Here is a 17,196-nt window from a genome sequence, read left to right as displayed (position 1 = left end):
CGCAATCACTACATTTAAGTTCATAGATTCCAGATTTTTTAAACTTATCTTGCTGTACATTTGAATTTGATTTCTTTTTTATCAGTTCGAATGCATTATTTGTTGTCCTATAACCTAGAATAAATTTATTTTTTGTGAAGGTTTTTCTTATAGCTTTATTAAATTTTGTGTTATATGGAACACAAATATATTTTTTATTTCCTACATTTCCTTGATTATTTTGAGTTCTATTCTGTATTAATTTTCCTTTTGTTTGTAAATCATTCTATCAATAGTTTTGGTATTATATCCATTTGTTATTGCCATATATTTTATTATTTTCTTCTCTTTTCTGTAATTATCTTTGACATGGGAATATTCATTAGCCTGTATATCATTGCATTGAAAGTTGAAATTTTTTGTTGCCAAGGATGATTTGAATCTCTAGGAATTATACAATCTGTATGTGTGGGTTTTCTATATGCTAAAATCATGTTTGTTATCTTTCATACTAATCGTTAAATCAAGAAAATTTATTTCATGTTCTTGAGCTTCCATCGTAAATTTTATAGAAGGTGATATTGAATTTAAATATAATTCAAAATCTTCATGTGTTTTATCTTCATTATTATACAGACATATTATATCATCAACATATCTGTGCCAATGAATGAAACATGTTGTGATAAAATATTTTAAAAAAGGGTACTGAGATTTTTATTTTTTTTATATTCAGTTATTTGTATATCTAGAGTGAAAAGTACGACTTTTTCTCCCTGTGGTTTGAAGTCCGAGGCGAAACCGAGGGCAACAATTTTCCTGAGGGAGAAAACATATTTTTCGCTCGTGATGTGCACAACATTTTTCCTCCATCTACATTTTTTATAGAAACTGCAAATAATATCATTTTAATAACTTATGTATTGGTGACAATGTTTCCTAACAACATCACCTGAAATCTGAAACCTAAAAACCAGTCGTCTGATTCCCATTCGGTTGAAATTATTATTTGTCGCAAAAGATCGAAAATTGAAGAATCTCAATTGGTAGAATTGAAACTTATACTTTCCCAAATGGTCGAATCCCAAATGATCGAAAACTTTTAATAGTAATCTCATTTGGCCAAAAATCTCAACTGTCGCAAAAGGTTGAAGATTTGATTTTCCCATCTGACCGATTCTCAAACAGTCGAATCCCATTTGATAGAAAAATGTTGCAGTTTGTCGCAAATGGTCGAATCCTATTAGGTAGAAGAGTTTTGTAGTTTGTCACAAATAGTTGAATCCCAAAAGATCGAAAGTATACTTTCCCATATGGTCGAATCCCATCCAGCCGATGAGATTCGATCATTTGCGACAAACTAAAACAATTTTCTACCAATACAAATAGGAATCGACCATTTGAGAATCGGTCAGATGGTAAAATCAAATCTTCGACCTTTTGCGACAGTTGAGATTTTCGGCCAAATGGGATTACTATTAAAACTTTTCGATCATTTGGGATTTGACCATTTGGGAAAGTAAAAGTTTCAATTCTACCATTTGGGAGTCTTCAATTTTGGATCTTTTGCAACAAAATAATAATTTCAACCAAATGGGATTTGGTCATTTGGCATGCCACCAAACTTGTACTTTCCCAAGTGGTCGAATCCCAAATGATTGAAAAGTTTTAATAGTAATCCTATTTGGCCGAAAATCTCAACTGTCGCAAAAGGTCGAAGATTTGATTTTCCCATCTGACCGATTCTCAAACAGTCGAGTCCCATTTGATAGAAAAATGTTGTAGTATGTCGCAATTGATCAAATTTCATCGGCTAGATGGGATTCGACCATATGGTAAAGTATACTCTTCGACCTTTAAGGATTCGGTCAGATGGGACCCCACGGTCTGATTGGCACTGCCGATTCCGCTATCTATTGGCAAAAGTTGTCAGATCAAAAATATTTGTTGGCTGGTATTTTGAATAGAAAAAAAATATTTCAAAAATTGTATGAATTTTTATTGTCTACTAATATTAAGAATATAATATCATACAAACATATATTTCATAAGTTGATCAAATTTCTGGTTGTGGTATTGAATTCAGTTGACTCAATGACAGACACCTCTATTATGCTTTCTCATCTGAGCTTAGACCTTCTAACCTATTACAATGTAAGTTTTAAAATAGAGATGCTTCCCATGTTATTTAAATGGAGTCACTTTTCCTCCCTAGGGAGTTTTTCTGTTTTTTACTACCAAGAGCGAAAAAGTGACACTTTAGTATTATGTTTCAGGGAGTAAAGTAAGCACTTTAGACGGTAGGTGGAGGAAAAATGGTTTTATTGGTTCGACTATGTTTTCTGAACTGACTTTGAAATCTGAGTCCAATATTCGGGATCCCTTCAGAATAAAGAGAATATTGTGTTATTATCAAAATCAACTGTTATCAAGCTAACATGGTCAAGGAAATGATCAAGGAAATTTGCATCAACTACGTTTTTGCTACTGTTTGATATCAACCGTTGAGTTTCAATCCTTCACACAAATATTTTTTGCATAATTGGAGATTTCAATCAGGATGTAATAAATGAATTACAAAGGATATCCTTTCCATTATTACTACAGTCACTTTTTCAATTTGAACAGTGATATTTACTATCATCCTATCTAATCCTGGTGTTCTACTGTATTCGGCAATCTCATCACAACAAAGTGATAAAACCGTCTCGAGAAAATGACTGCTCCAATCATAAACTTGATAATTCTGTGCTTTGTGATTAAAGGAGGATCTGCTCTTTGGGAGGAAATAGCGGTAAGTTAATGAAGACACAAACTGTATTATGTAGTCCTACAAAACGTGAATAATGAGGATGTTTCCACGAGACAATTGTAAGAAATGTGTCTTTTTAGAATCAACTAGCCGATGATTACTTTTGTTCAAGCATAACCAGATAAATCATTCTCTGATATTTGATTAGCATCATATGATGGAAACAGTTCTTCTTGTGAGTTACTAGATTGTGAATGTACATTTTTGTAAGTCTTATATAGAATTCTTACTTTTAGACGAAATTACTCAGAGATTTAGCAAGACAAATCAAATTTGTAGCGAGGGTTCCATAAATTTTCCTGAATTACATCAGAAATAAACAAACTCCAGAGTTTTCTTCGAAAGGTTTTGGCTAAAATAGTAGAATTTTGGAGTACAGCTTTGAGTAAGTATTTGAGAGTGCCTCATGGAGGGTGCTTGATAGTCAAATGTTCTTGATCATGCCCGGAATTGATATCTCTTGAGTTCCTCTTCTTGGGAGAATCTTGCACGGATTGTTTGAAGTTTGGTGCTCAAGTTTATATGGAAAGTGAGCACCAGAATATGACTCAAGTTGCCAGAATATACAGGTCTTTGAAATTGTCAATTGTTTTAAAAATTAAAGAGGTTTGTTATGTTTGTCTTGTATGAAGTCTCCAATATAAAACTCCTATTGATTTGTATATAATTACGTCAGTGCTGTAGTCTCAGAACTTACATTGGGCTATCTCTCCTGACAAATCAATCTCCTATACCAAGGTTATTTGAAAATTACTTGACAGAAGTCAAAGCCTTCATTTGATGAGTCATCTTACAGGCAATTTTACATTGTTATAAATCGATGATAACAATGCTAGAATACACAGAATAACTACGACTACTGGAAACTCTCCAATGACAGTTGGAATCTCTTGAAAAACTCACTTTTTATTATGATTTGCAGGGCCCATATGACATCAGATTAAGTTATGCCTCAAATTGTGATAAAAGAGGAAAAATAAATCTCTTTGAGCCCATGAAAGTGAGAAAGTTGAATCGAACTCATTTTGTATACAGTGGTATCTTAGATACAGGAGCACCCATAGATGATAACTTGAAGGTAACAAACTTGGAACTAAAATAAATCTCAAGATATTTGAACTGGATGGCAATTGAATATTTTCTTGATACTAGATAAGATTCAAGTGAAAATCTCACACATGTCTGAATTCCACATTTTCAATGTGGTTTGAATTAATTATCTGAACTATTTTTGTTCCTGTAGAACATCCAAATTCAATAAGATTCATTGATTGGTTCAATATTACAATCATTCCAAAAACAACGAGCTAATAGACTGGAACTGTTCCTTACCAGAAGTTTGATAGGAATAGTCAAAACTATGTTATGTAACTATGTTAAAATAAGTTATGTTCATCACTTCATAATTCATATTATACGTTATTGTTTATCACTTCATGATCTCTGTTATGAGCTATTGTTTATCAGTTCATAATCTGTATTATGAGTTATTGTTCATCACTCCATAATCTGTGTTATAAGTTATTGTTTATCACTTCATAATCTGTGTTATAAGTTATTGTTCATCACTTCATAATCTCTGTTATAAGTAATTGTCTATATCACCTTGTTTCGAATTTTATTCGATATTCCTAATTTCTTATCATTTCATTCGTTGTTTTATCCTACATTTTTGTTCTCCTCACTAATAATGGATGGAAAAATTGATTACCATTATAAAGATTTTAAAGACTTTACCATTCACCATTATATGCACATATTATCTCTATCAGAACAATAGAATTAAAACAGCAATAATGAGAGTGCATGAATGAATACCAGGGTGATAGAGTGAGGTATATATTATAATAGCAGAGAAGAGAGGTAGGTGAACAGATTTGCCGATTCTCTGCCTTCTTTTATAGAATATTTCAAGTTTTTAGGCTCAGTAGTTTGGGCTGTGGTGTGATTTCAGTCTGTCGGGGCTTAGCCTTTTATAAGTATAGAGATAGCTGGAACTGTTTTAAGTCATGGAATATTAACTGTTCATTCTTGATGAAAATTAATGGATAATAAATAATGAATTTATTGCAAAATACAAGAATTGTTTTACAAATAAATAAGAAGAATGATCGGAATACAATAGTTTTTTGCATGTCTTGAAAAAGAAGCCTTGAGTTCTGAAAATAAGAAATACATTTCCCAATCTAATAACAGCATTACAAATGAAGCAGTTCTGTTGATGGATGATAGTCATGGATGTTGAATTTTATCAATAATTCAATTAATTGATAGACAAAATATGAGTGAACAGGAAAAAATATAATAATGGTCGAGAGTAGATATATTTTGCCAATCCTGGAGCAAATGTCCCAGAACCGCCTTTAACCTCAAGGTCACCCAAGATGACCAAACCTAATCTCAAGGTCACCCAAGTTGACTAAACCTAACCTCAAGGTCACCCAAGACGACCAAACCTAACCTCAAGGTCACCCAAGTCGACCACACCTTCTTCTTCTTCTTTGTCTCTCCCCAGTATGCCTTACAGCGTTGGGGTAGCCTCGGTCCACTTCCTCCATTTATCCCTATCCATCGCCATCCTCCGGAACCGTCTTCCCTCTTCTTCTCCCTATCTCCTCAATGTGATCCTCATATGAATACCTCGGGTGCCCCACCGTTCTTCTTCACTGTACTCTAACATTTACAAACTGTTTTGCCTTGCTTTTGTCCCTCATCCATTGCACATGTCCATACCAACCCAGCTGCCTCGTTTCTATTCTTTCCCCAACATCTCTCATTCCCACTTCTTCCCTTATTCTAGTATTTCTTACTCTATCCCTTCTAGTCTTACCAACTGTCTTTCTGTGGCATTTCATCTCCACAGTCCTTATCTTATTTTCGTGGCTTGATTTTATTGGCCAACTTTCGCTTCCATATAGCATGATGGGCTCTATTATTGTTCTGAACACCTGGTTCTTTATCTTTTTATCAAGCTCTCTTTTTCCAAATATACATTCTTTTATTGCATAGTAGGCAACAGCTCCCTTTCTCACTCTGTTCAGCACCTCCCTATCAATCCTTCCATCCTCCGAAATCACTGTACCCAGGTATTCATATTTCTCAACCTGTTCCATCTCCTCTCCATTCACCATAATATGCATATTATCTCTCATTCCTTTTGACACTGCCATCACCTTGCTTTTCTTGACATTTAAGACCATATGCCTTGATTTCAATTCCTCTGCCCATTCAGTTGTTGCCTGTTGCAATTTTTCTTTTGAATCACAAATCAAGACAATGTCGTCGGCGAACAGAAGAGCTCTTGCACCGATCGGCCTCATATTCCAGTAACCCACCAGCGTGTTCTGTGTTCTTCTTTTACATATTTTGTGTATTTCATCCATGATTAGAATGAATAGCAGAGGACTGAGGCTGTCACCCTGTTTCACGCCTTTTTCCATGGCAAACTCCTCTGAAACTCCTCCACCAATGCGCACTTTTGCCACCATTCCTTCATTCACACTAATAATTGCATTGATAAGCTTAGTGGGCACTCTCTTTCTATGCAATACCCTCCATATTAGGTTTCTTGGGACTGTGTCGAAAGCAGCCTTCAGGTCCAAAAAGGCCAGGTATACATTCCTTCCCTTCTCAAGAAATTTGGCACACACACTTCTAAGGGAAGAGATATGCTCCTGGGTCTGCCTGCCCGGTCTGAACGCTGCTTGTTCTTCTTCTATATCATCTTCCACCACTTTCCGCAGCCTCCTCTCAAGTATACCAGTGTACACTTTCATGGCCACCTGAGATAAGCTTACAGCTCTATAGTTATCACACTCAGTGGTAAGACCCTTCTTATGAATTGGGATTATAATATTCTTCCTCCACTGCACAGGGACTCTTTCCTGCTGCCATGCTTCATTGATTAAATCCAACAATCTATCAATCAATATATCTCCTCCCCATTTGATAAATTCTGGCACAATACCATCCTCTCCTGCTGCCTTGCCGACCTTTAACCTCTTAATGGATTCTTCTACCTCTTCTCTAACGATTCCACTTGTTATTCCATCTATCTCATCCATCATTTGTATGAGCTCATATTCATTATCCTCATTCTGATCATCATCCCTGTGAAACTTATCCTCATAGAATCTTCTCCATCTATCAAGTACCTCTTCTGTCTGTGACACCAACCTTCCTTCTTCATCAGCTATTGTTCTGATCTGCTTTCCATATTTTCCTTTTAAACACTTGACAATTTTCCAAAATGAACGACCATTATCATGTCCATGTTGGTGTTGCAGATCTTGACCAAATTCTTCCCATGAATTAGTTTTTGCTAACCTTATAGTTCTCTTTGCCTCATTCCTTTTCTCAACATACATTCTGTACTCCTCCTGCCTCTTAGTCATCATGTACTTTCTGTATGCTTTCTTTTTCTCTTTCACTTTCATCTGTACCTCCTCTGTCCACCAACTTGTCCTTCTCTTAAACCTTCCCAGCCTTTTTTCACCACACACTCCCTTTGCAGCACCTGTAATAGCATCTTTCAGCTCATTCCAGAAACTATCTACATTATTACAGTTATTCTGCATATTTGCAATCTGGTCTGACAACTCTGTTTTGTATCTTTCTTTGTTCTCAATACACCTTAGTTCTTCATGCTTTATTCTTGTGTATGCTCGCTGTCGCTCGACCTTCCTCTCTGCAAATCCAGTATCTGCCACTAGTAACCTATGGTCAGTGTCCAGTTCAGCTCCTCTGATGACTTTGACATCTTTGAAAGCATACCTGAGGTCACCCTGGTACAGAATATAGTCAATCATACTCTCAGCTTCCCTACCTTCTCCCACAAATGTGATCTTATGAATTCTTTTGTGTATGAACCAAGTGTTTCCAATGAGAAGATTGTGCTGTGCTGAGTATTCAATTAGTCTTTGTCCATTGTTATTTCTTATTGTTTCACATCCATATTTTCCCATACTTCCTTGCCTGTCCTGTTGATCAGATCCAACTCTCCCATTGAAATCTCCTATCACCACAAGTTTTCTTGTTTCTTCAGCCTCTATGGTCTGCAACATGTTGCTAACTGCAACATGTAGTCAAACAGTGAGCTATGTCTGCGGGATGCTGTGATTGAGCTTGAGGAGGAACTACATAATCATGGTATTATCTCGTTGACAGACTTTTTCAACAATGCAGGACATTTGAGTTTAGAGTACAGAGTCCTGAGTCCAAAGTTCAGAGTCCAGAGTTCAGAGTCCAGAGTCCAGGGTCCAGAGTAGTCCTGAGTCCAGAGTCCAGAGCCCAGGGTTCAGAGTCCAGAAGTCTAGGGTCCAGAGTCTAGAGTCCAGAGTCAAAAGTCCAGAGTCCAGAGTAGTTCTGAGTCCAGGGTCCAAAGTCAAAAGTCAAAAGTCAAAAGTCCAGAGTCCAGAGTTCAGAGTTCAGAGTTTAAAGTTTAGAGTTTAGAATCCAGAGTCCAAAGTTCAGAGTCCAGTGTCTGTCACACAGAATCATGTCCAGATCTCACATTTGTGCTTGCTCCATACTTCCTCATCACTTGGCTATTATATGATGTCATACAGACAAGTTGAATATGAAAACTTTCCTGTTGAGTCATATTTCAACAAAAGATATCCATTGTGGTGTAATGGTTTACAAACAATTACACCTACACTCTACCTACCTACCTACATTCCTCAACCAAACATCTTACATCCCCATATATACAATGAAGATTCGAACCCGAGACCTTATGAATAATTCAAACCCGAGTCCTCTAGAATGGAAAGCAGAAGTGCTAACCACTACACCACGATGGATATCTATTTACTTGTTGTTTATTATGTATACTTTAACAACTACATCCAAGCTCATTGCAGCTTCCAGCAAATTTTTTTTTCTTTTTTTTTCAAAAGTGTAAAGAGTAGGAGAAAAGTAAAAGACAGAGTTGAGTAGAAAGCAGATAATTATATTGTTATGAAACTAAAAGCTAAAGCATTGAAGGATATAATGGATAAGATAATGGAAATATATAAGAAAAAATAATGGCAGTTGTATATATATATGAATCTGAAGCACTTTATAATGGAAGAAAAGCGAGTGGAAGTCCTTGCTCAGATATTCACATATCTCGTTAGTGGAACTAACTTTTAAATAAAGAAATAACTTTTTTCATTTCGTAGAAAGATTGAACAATCTTACCACCCAGGATGTTAAGCAATCACAGCATCCTGTCTTCATGATAAACTTGTCCACATCCTGTCATGACAAACTTTTCATCATCCTGCTCTGTGTGATAATCTCTGCTCACATTGTACAACATTATGCAACAATTTTTAAATTTTCCAAATTTAGGTTTGGTCGACTTGGGTGACCTTGAGGTTAGGTTTGGTCATCTTGGGTGACCTTGAGGTTAAAGGCGGTTCTGGGACATTTGCTCCAGGATTGGCAAAATATATCTACTGTCGAGTTTGATTGAAATAATCAATTATATTTTATTCCTATAGTGAATATATTTATAATGATCCAATAATAAGGATTCATAATTGTGATAGAATGTTTTGCTGATAATTTATATATCTACATCATTGAAATACAATCTGGGAACATTGCAGAGTTGGACTAGGTTCTGCTTTGTCAAATTATAGACAAGGATAGCAAAACCAATATTAATTATTATACTGTCATAATAACGTCACTGACAGTTTGACCTCACTATATGAGAAAACAGAGATATTCGGAGACCTTTTGAATCTACTGGAAATTATGACCCAATGAAACATCACCTCTAAGGGCCGGTTTCCGAGCACGGGATTTAGCTAAGTTCTAGACTTTAACTGGCTTTAAACTCTGGAGTCAGAAAATTGGCTTTCTGAGTCAGAGCGTTAACGTAGTTGAGAACTTAAATAGACTCTGGAGTTTAAAGACCATGTTAGACCCTGGAGTTTATTATTTCGCTTTCTGAGTGAAGGTCTTATAAGTTCAGGACTTAAATTAGATTCTCGCCTGTTTCTGAGTCAAGGATTTATCAAAAATCGTTAAGTCCAGGACTTAAAACAGCATGATTTTAAACCCTCGACTGGGGTAGGGTTTAAATTCAAGTTCTAGACTTAACTGAGCAAACACAATTCAGTTATTGTTTTGGAGTAGATAAGCCAAATAGATAGCATGGAATACCTGAATTATTCGGATTAGTCCATCTAAATTCATAATTTATAGTTTGCAAGCTCATTTTGGAATAAAATTGTATCAGATATAATGCGTAAGAGACTAACCTCATTTTACGACAGTAACATAACCTAAAAATGTCCAAGCAAAATAATACAAGGATTGCCTTGGAATTTATATTCCAATCTGAATGTTATTATTCAATGTCATATTCAACATATTAATAATAATAACAATGATAAATTATTACTCCAGTTTTTTTCAAAACAAATACGTTTACAAACTCACTAGCCAAATGAAATTTTTATTCCAAAATCACTGGTTAGGATAAATGATCAATAATAGCATAACGTAAAATGAAATGTTTATTCATTCACCTTTCAAAGGTTCTGCTATGTATAAGCCAACAAAGAAATCGGAACGTATTTTTACTTTCCTTGCCCTATTACCATAGGTAAGGAAAGTATTGCTTTCCGAAAAAAATTGAGGTACCCCAATTTCTAAATTTCTACACTTTTCAAGGTCCCCTGAGTCCAAAAAAGTGGTTTTTGGGTATTGGTCAGTGTGTGTGTGTGTGTGTGGTGTGTGTGTGTGTGTGTGTGTGTGTGTGTGTGTGTGTGTGTGTGTGTGTGTGTGTGTGTGTGTGTATGAGTGTATGTGCGTCTGTGTACACGATATGTGTGCGTGTATGTACCCCAGTTAACGAAATGACTTGAAATTTGGAACATAAGGTCCTTACACTATAAGGATCCGACACGAACAATTTCGATCAAATGCAATCCAAGATGGCGGCTAAAATGGCGAAAAGGTTGTCAAAAACAAGGTTTTTTGCGATCTTCTCGAAAACAGCTCCAACGATTCAAATTCATACCTGAAATCATTGATAAGCTCTATCAATTGCAACAAGTCTCATATCTGTAAAAGTTTCAGGAGCTTTGCTCCATCTATGCAAAGTTTGATTTTAGATTCTCAATTATCAGCCTTCATAAACAATTTAAACAAAACATTTTGAGTGGAAAAGATTGAGAATGAAAATCTCTACAATTAATGTGTTAAATGTGTTAAGTAACATTTCCACATAAAATTTAAAATAAGCTTGAAATCCCAGAAAATGTGATTATTAAATTGCTAACTGTTGGTTCTATTAAATCATTCACTACGAAGAGATAGCAGACCTCGTGTGTCTCCAGCGTTATTGCCCTGTCACCCGCTGGCTCAAATCTTTGAATAGTAGACTTGAGATGCGCGGGAACACTAGCGTCAGGTGATCAATTTTCATAACGGCAAGGAAAGTTGTTGTGTGAGTGCGCCACACCAGATTTTTACAATATAGTTTGGAGAGAATGCTCATTTGAATTGTCCCGCTGTAATCAGCTGTTTCCGTTCTGCTATAATGCCAACAAAACAACAGCAAAATATTGTGAATTTCCCTCACGTGTAATGCGTTAAAGTCCTGGACTCAAATAAGTCGAGAACTTGATAGACTCCGGAGTTTAGAAGATAAAATCTTGAGATTGACTCAGAAAGTCAATTTAGACCCGAGAGCTTATTTCAGTCCTGGACTCCAGAACTTATAGATCCGGAGCTCGGAAACCGACCCTTATGTATGAGTTGAAACGTATTTAATTGTTGAAGGTGAGAATAGTATCATCGAACAAAGGCACAAACGGACGTTACAACAATGTTATTGATATTGAAATGAAAGCCTGCGAGATGGCTAGGAAATTTGGCATGGAAATCATTGCAAGTATATTCGACCATTGCAATCAAACATTGCAATTCTATTGTCCTATGGAGAGAGTGAGTATGTTACATCACAAGCATATTAGCAATCTATACACATTCAATATATCCATGATGAAAGATGAATAAATATATAATGGTATAGTTATGATAGTGTATATCATAACCATACCATTATATTTATTAATTTTTCATCTTCTTACCTTCCATCCGCTTTCCAAATTCCAAAATACATTTAATTATTATTTAATTTTTTAATTATTTGAGAATTCAAATTTATTGAACTGTAGTATTGTTTTGATGTGATAATTGATGATTTGTGTTATTTTAATGAATGGTTCCATAATACTTCAATATCATCATAGAGAAACAATAGCGTAAGTAGATATCCCATGGTATAGGGCGTTTATGTCGCAACTTTTACTGTTATCTCAAGCCGATTACTGTCAATTGTTGTCGAATTTAACTGTTTTGTTGTGGTGAGAGTGTATGGAAGGCACAATATAAGAGACTGCCAGTGTCACACAGCTTCACGGGAAAGAATTATATGAACTATCGGCTTGAGATAACAGTAAAAGTTGCGACATAAACGCCCTATACCATGGGATATCTACTTATGCTATTGTTTCTCTATGATATCATCCTCTCTCATGCATTTATCATCTTTTAACAGTTCACTTGTGTGATGAAAAACTGGACTGTGAATTACAACTTCAACAATGTACCTGCTCTTCCTTACGGTGAATACAGATTGGAGGCGTCGGCCATTAGGATGCATGAAAATAATAGAAGAGAGCTGATATCATGTACAAGAATGTATGGATTAGTTACTCCAATAATTCCTAAACCTCAAAAGAAAACTCAGCACAGTGATCGCATCACGAATGCTTCATCACTTATTACACAATAAGATTCACTGTTTCTTAATAAAATTAATTTCATTTTTAAATTTAAATGTTCTCTGGTTTGTATGTGTTCACAATTTTAAAATAATAAGTTTGGCAAATAGTTCTATTAGCTCCAATCAATTACTTGATCATAATAAATTAACCAATGTATCACAGCTATTTAGAATAAATATAGAAATCTCAGTTGAATCAGATTTATCAATTTGATGTTCCTAGACCTTCTAAGGTATTCTGAGGTATTAGAACGAATTGGGATGACAGTGGAGGTTCTTTACTGTATTAAGAGTCAGAAGCTTCAGTATTTTGGACATGTGATGCGCAATGAGAAGTACAGATTCCTGCAGTTGATAATGGAGGGCAAGATTGAAGGAAGACGCCGGCCTGGAAGAAGGAAAACATCCTGGTTGAAGAACCTGAGAGAGTGGTTCAACATTGACTCAACATCTCTGTTCCGAGCTGCAGTCAATAGAATTCTAATTGCATTGATGATCGCCAATCTCCGTCGCGGAGCCGGCATATAGAAGAAGAAGACCTTATAACCTTCCGCTCCAACTTTGGTTAGAGTTATATCTCTAAAGCATGTGATTTTAAAAATCAATGGTTGTCCTAGCATGTTAATAGAATTGGATGTCACGATGCAACTTCATGATCATGGTGATTTTGTCGAACAATGATTTACATATTTGTTTACTTTTTTGAGAAAAATAGTTCTAGCGGATAAAGTAAGAACTAACTAAAGACACTACAAGATAGTGACATTGCTACAAGGATAATTTCTAAACCATTGATCACATTATACATAAAATACTGACCAGCGGTTGGAAGGCGATTTTCACAGAGCTGATCAGCGTGTCATGCCCTCTAAGCATCTTGTGATCGCTGCGGATAGATCGACGATATTGTTGTTGAGTTGGTGAAACCCAGAAACAGGATGCGACAATCGAGTCTCGCCAAGTGCTATAGTGGGGTCAACGTTTTAATGACAGTGGAAAAAGATAGCAGAACAACGTTGTCGATTCTCTGTCTTGTCAATGCCTTCTATAGACGGTACCTGATACAGGTTTATCGATGTAATATTCACTGCTCATTCTCATTTGGAATAATCAGTTATATTTGATTGAGCAGAGAATTATATTTTCAATAATCTCATAATTTATATGAAATATTTCGTTAACCCTAAAGAGACACACTGGGGTGTTTCACACCCCAGGGATTTTTTTGCTGTTCTGCAGTTGACAATATCAAACAGATGGGGATCTATGCCCAGTCTTAATTAGGTTTGTAGTACTGTCAACTACTCTCCACCACTTCCAGCCAGTAATAGCATTCTACAAGGTCACCAGCTCATCTTGTTCTTCGTTTGGGGTGTCTAACACCCCAGAGTGTCTTTTACGTAGGTATTTTATCAAACACTTTTATTAAAAAGATTTACTTGTATTGTCACTAAGAATGTGGTATGGGATGATGGATCAGATTGGAATAAATGTTATGATTCTCAACAACTTGAGATTCAAAACAATAAATGAAGAGACGTGAGTTTTTGATGAAGTTGTCATTGGCAATGATCAAGCCATTCGTTCAAACCGGATTAGGAGCTCCTTAGACGGAACATACATACTTCTAAAATTAGTATAAATATTGATAAGCAGTGCTTTACTTTTGATTTCTGTATGCACTTGGAACAAAAATGATTAAGAAATGATGAAGTATGGTCCAAGTACTTGTTTTTTCATATTTTTCAAAGAAAAATGCAAAATTAAATTGGGGTGTTCAACACCCCAGTGTGTCTACTGTGTTAGCATAAAGTAAGTGTGTCTCTGTAGGGTTAATTCATTATCAATTCTACATTGTTAAAAGACGATCTGGCAACAGAGCAAAGCGAGAAAGGGACAGCGCTATCCACTTTGTTGAATGATAGACAAGGATAGCAATACCATTGATAATCAAACACTGCCATTATAACGTGGACCTCACTATGGTTATGTAGTTTTTTTTTTAGTTTTTACACGCTGAAGGCAGTGGTTTAGTATAAGCCTAACAAAACATGGTTCAATTTTGAACGTTATGAGTGATGAGGTGGTGTGCGAATGGTCTCAGATATTTGAAAACGTCACTTGAAATGACTTCTGGAATCGTTGTCATGTCTTGGACTCAAAGTTCTGGTGAACCGAACCGAAACAAATCAAATTGGATGATTTTGATCAACCATCATACAAACCTGACTTGGCGGGACGATGACAAACTGGGCTCACGACAAAGTGGGCTGACGACAATCTGGGCTGACGACAAAGTGGGCTACCGACAAAGTTGCACGCCGTCAAACTGGGCTGCATTCCTTAGAGTGCCAGTTTGGCGGTGCATGCAACGACAAACTGGCACTCCTCAGATTTTGTCACCAGACGACAAAGTTGCACGCCGTCAAACTGGGCTGCATTCCTTAGAGTGCCAGTTTGGCGGTGCATGCAACGACAAACTGGCACTCCTCAGATTTTGTCACCAGATGACAAAGTTGCACGCCATCAAACTGAGCAGCATTCCTTAAAGTACCAGTTTGGCGGTGCATGCAATGACAAACTGGCACTCCTAAGATTTTGTCACTGAACGTCAAAGTTGCACGCCGCTGGACTGGAAAACCAGCCCAGTTTGTCGTCAGCCCACTTTGTCGCCAGCCCATTTTGACGCGGTCCCGACTTTGCCACTAGTAACTTATACCTCAACCCAAAACTCAACGCATAACTTTTAGAGCAGAGCTTCCAAATTAACGAGGAGCTCTAAAACAACGTCACTGGCGGCAGAATTCTATGATGAAGGTTCTGGTAGGTGGCCTGGTCCACAGGTAGATATGAAAAATACCTCAACATCCATGGCAATCATATTGAATAAATCTTCCATCCTATTATGTAAATTCGTTTTTCATTTATGGCCAATAGTCCAGTCAATATAGACATAAAAAAGGGGGTGTGTTGCAATTTATATTGTAGCTCTGATTTTTCAATATATTATTTGGGTACATAAGAGAAGTCCAGAACCAATTTCTTCATGCAAAATTTCTTAGTGCTAGATACAGAGTGGCCCAAAAACCTCCTATTTTCGGCTCTTTCTCCAGTTTTCAGCTATTTCTGCCAAATCTCGCAATCGGACAGAAAAATTTGCTCCTACCTTTTTTTCAGATTACAAACTTCTGAATAAAATGAGATCATTCGGAACTCTTTATCTCCAATGAGTACTGAGTTATGATTTTTCAAAAATGAGTGAAATTTCAAGGGAAAATCAATTTCAGTTTTCGATCAACAATATCTTCCGATTGTTAACATTTAGATGTAAATCAAAATCCCTCTGGGCGTATTTTTGTGCTCTACAATCTGAGATCAGGGAGAGCGCTCTATCTCAAATAGATCTTCAGGTAAACCTGACAACATTGCTCCTTGTATTGTGAAAAACACCTAATTTTCAGCTTCAAACATCATCACCAACACAGTGACATAAGTTCATGTTCTATAAGAATCACCCATTAGATGCACTTCTTTTCAGTATTTCCTAGTGGAGAGGCGCGCTTAAGGACACCTCAAGGATCAAAATTTCAAATACTTATAACAATTGACGCAATGCTCAGATTTCATCGTACTACAATATGTATATAGTCACTGGACTACAATCGGAGCTTGAGAAAAATAAGCTTTGTACTTTAAACCACGTCCCAAATTAAACAAGCAATCTCATTAGACAATGATTTGCATGTGACATTCTCGAGCTGCAGGATTCTTATTGGTAAAGAGTTAAGCTACGTTTCCACTATGTAGCTGGAGACATATATAGCGGAGCTGTATATAAAATTTGAGCTACATATAGCTCTGTCAGCTACATAATTATAGCTCTGCTATAAGTAGATTTAACGCTAATTTTATTTAGCAGAACTATATGTAGCTAAGAAGGGATGGGTATCGATACATCGATGTTTAAAAACATCGATGTTTCAACATCAAACATCGATGTTTTTAACATCGATGTTTACTGTTCGATGTTTTTCACTTATCGATGGTTTTACCTAGACATCGGTCATCCGATGTTTTTCCCAACTAAAAAGTAAAAACATGTCTAATTTTTTAATTTGAAACAAGTTTTTTTTATTTTTTTTGTTTGAAGAGGATTATCTTGAGAGCAATAAGCAATAGTAACAGAATTACAATCATTATCAATCAATTTAGTGTAGTATTCTGTTTAGTGTTTTTTGTGAATATAGATCACTCTTGTGAAAGATCTCGCATAAGTTTTGATTTCCTGCAGATTGCTATTTTTATTTTTCAATCAGGCTCTCTGTATTTCTATGTGAGACTGTTGGATACTCTTGAAGATTTACATTACTTCTGTGGCCAGTGTGAAGGTTAGATAGTTAGTTATTTAGAATTGAATAAGAGGTCGGATTCTTCGTTTCTTAGGAAGAAAGAGTTTTTTCTTACTACAATTATTTCCTCAACATGTGTTCAACACTAATTAATCTAGCTCTGGAAAAGAGGTCCTCGTATTGTAAGGAGTGCAGATATCCATATAAAAAAACTTAATCCATTTTCATTTCCTAAAATATCTATCAGGTAATGAATGAAT

The 17,196-nt window shown here is 36.0% G+C and overlaps 1 protein-coding gene across 1 annotated transcript; it reads left to right on the top strand.

The window, feature by feature from the left end:
- The first annotated feature begins 2,636 nt into the window (after nucleotides 1-2,636).
- LOC120350975 lies at nucleotides 2,637-12,698 on the top strand. Its single transcript, XM_039426563.1, has 4 exons — nucleotides 2,637-2,773; nucleotides 3,714-3,869; nucleotides 11,579-11,743; nucleotides 12,360-12,698. The coding sequence occupies exons 1-4, from the start codon at nucleotides 2,696-2,698 to the stop codon at nucleotides 12,594-12,596; spliced, it is 636 nt and encodes a 211-aa protein (XP_039282497.1). The 5' UTR covers nucleotides 2,637-2,695; the 3' UTR covers nucleotides 12,597-12,698.
- The last annotated feature ends 4,498 nt before the right edge of the window (nucleotides 12,699-17,196 follow it).

The sequence above is a fragment of the Nilaparvata lugens genome, chromosome 4 (assembly GCF_014356525.2).
Source record: "Nilaparvata lugens isolate BPH chromosome 4, ASM1435652v1, whole genome shotgun sequence".
NCBI lineage: Eukaryota > Metazoa > Arthropoda > Insecta > Hemiptera > Delphacidae > Nilaparvata > Nilaparvata lugens.
This window is presented reverse-complemented; position numbering and strand designations above follow the sequence as displayed.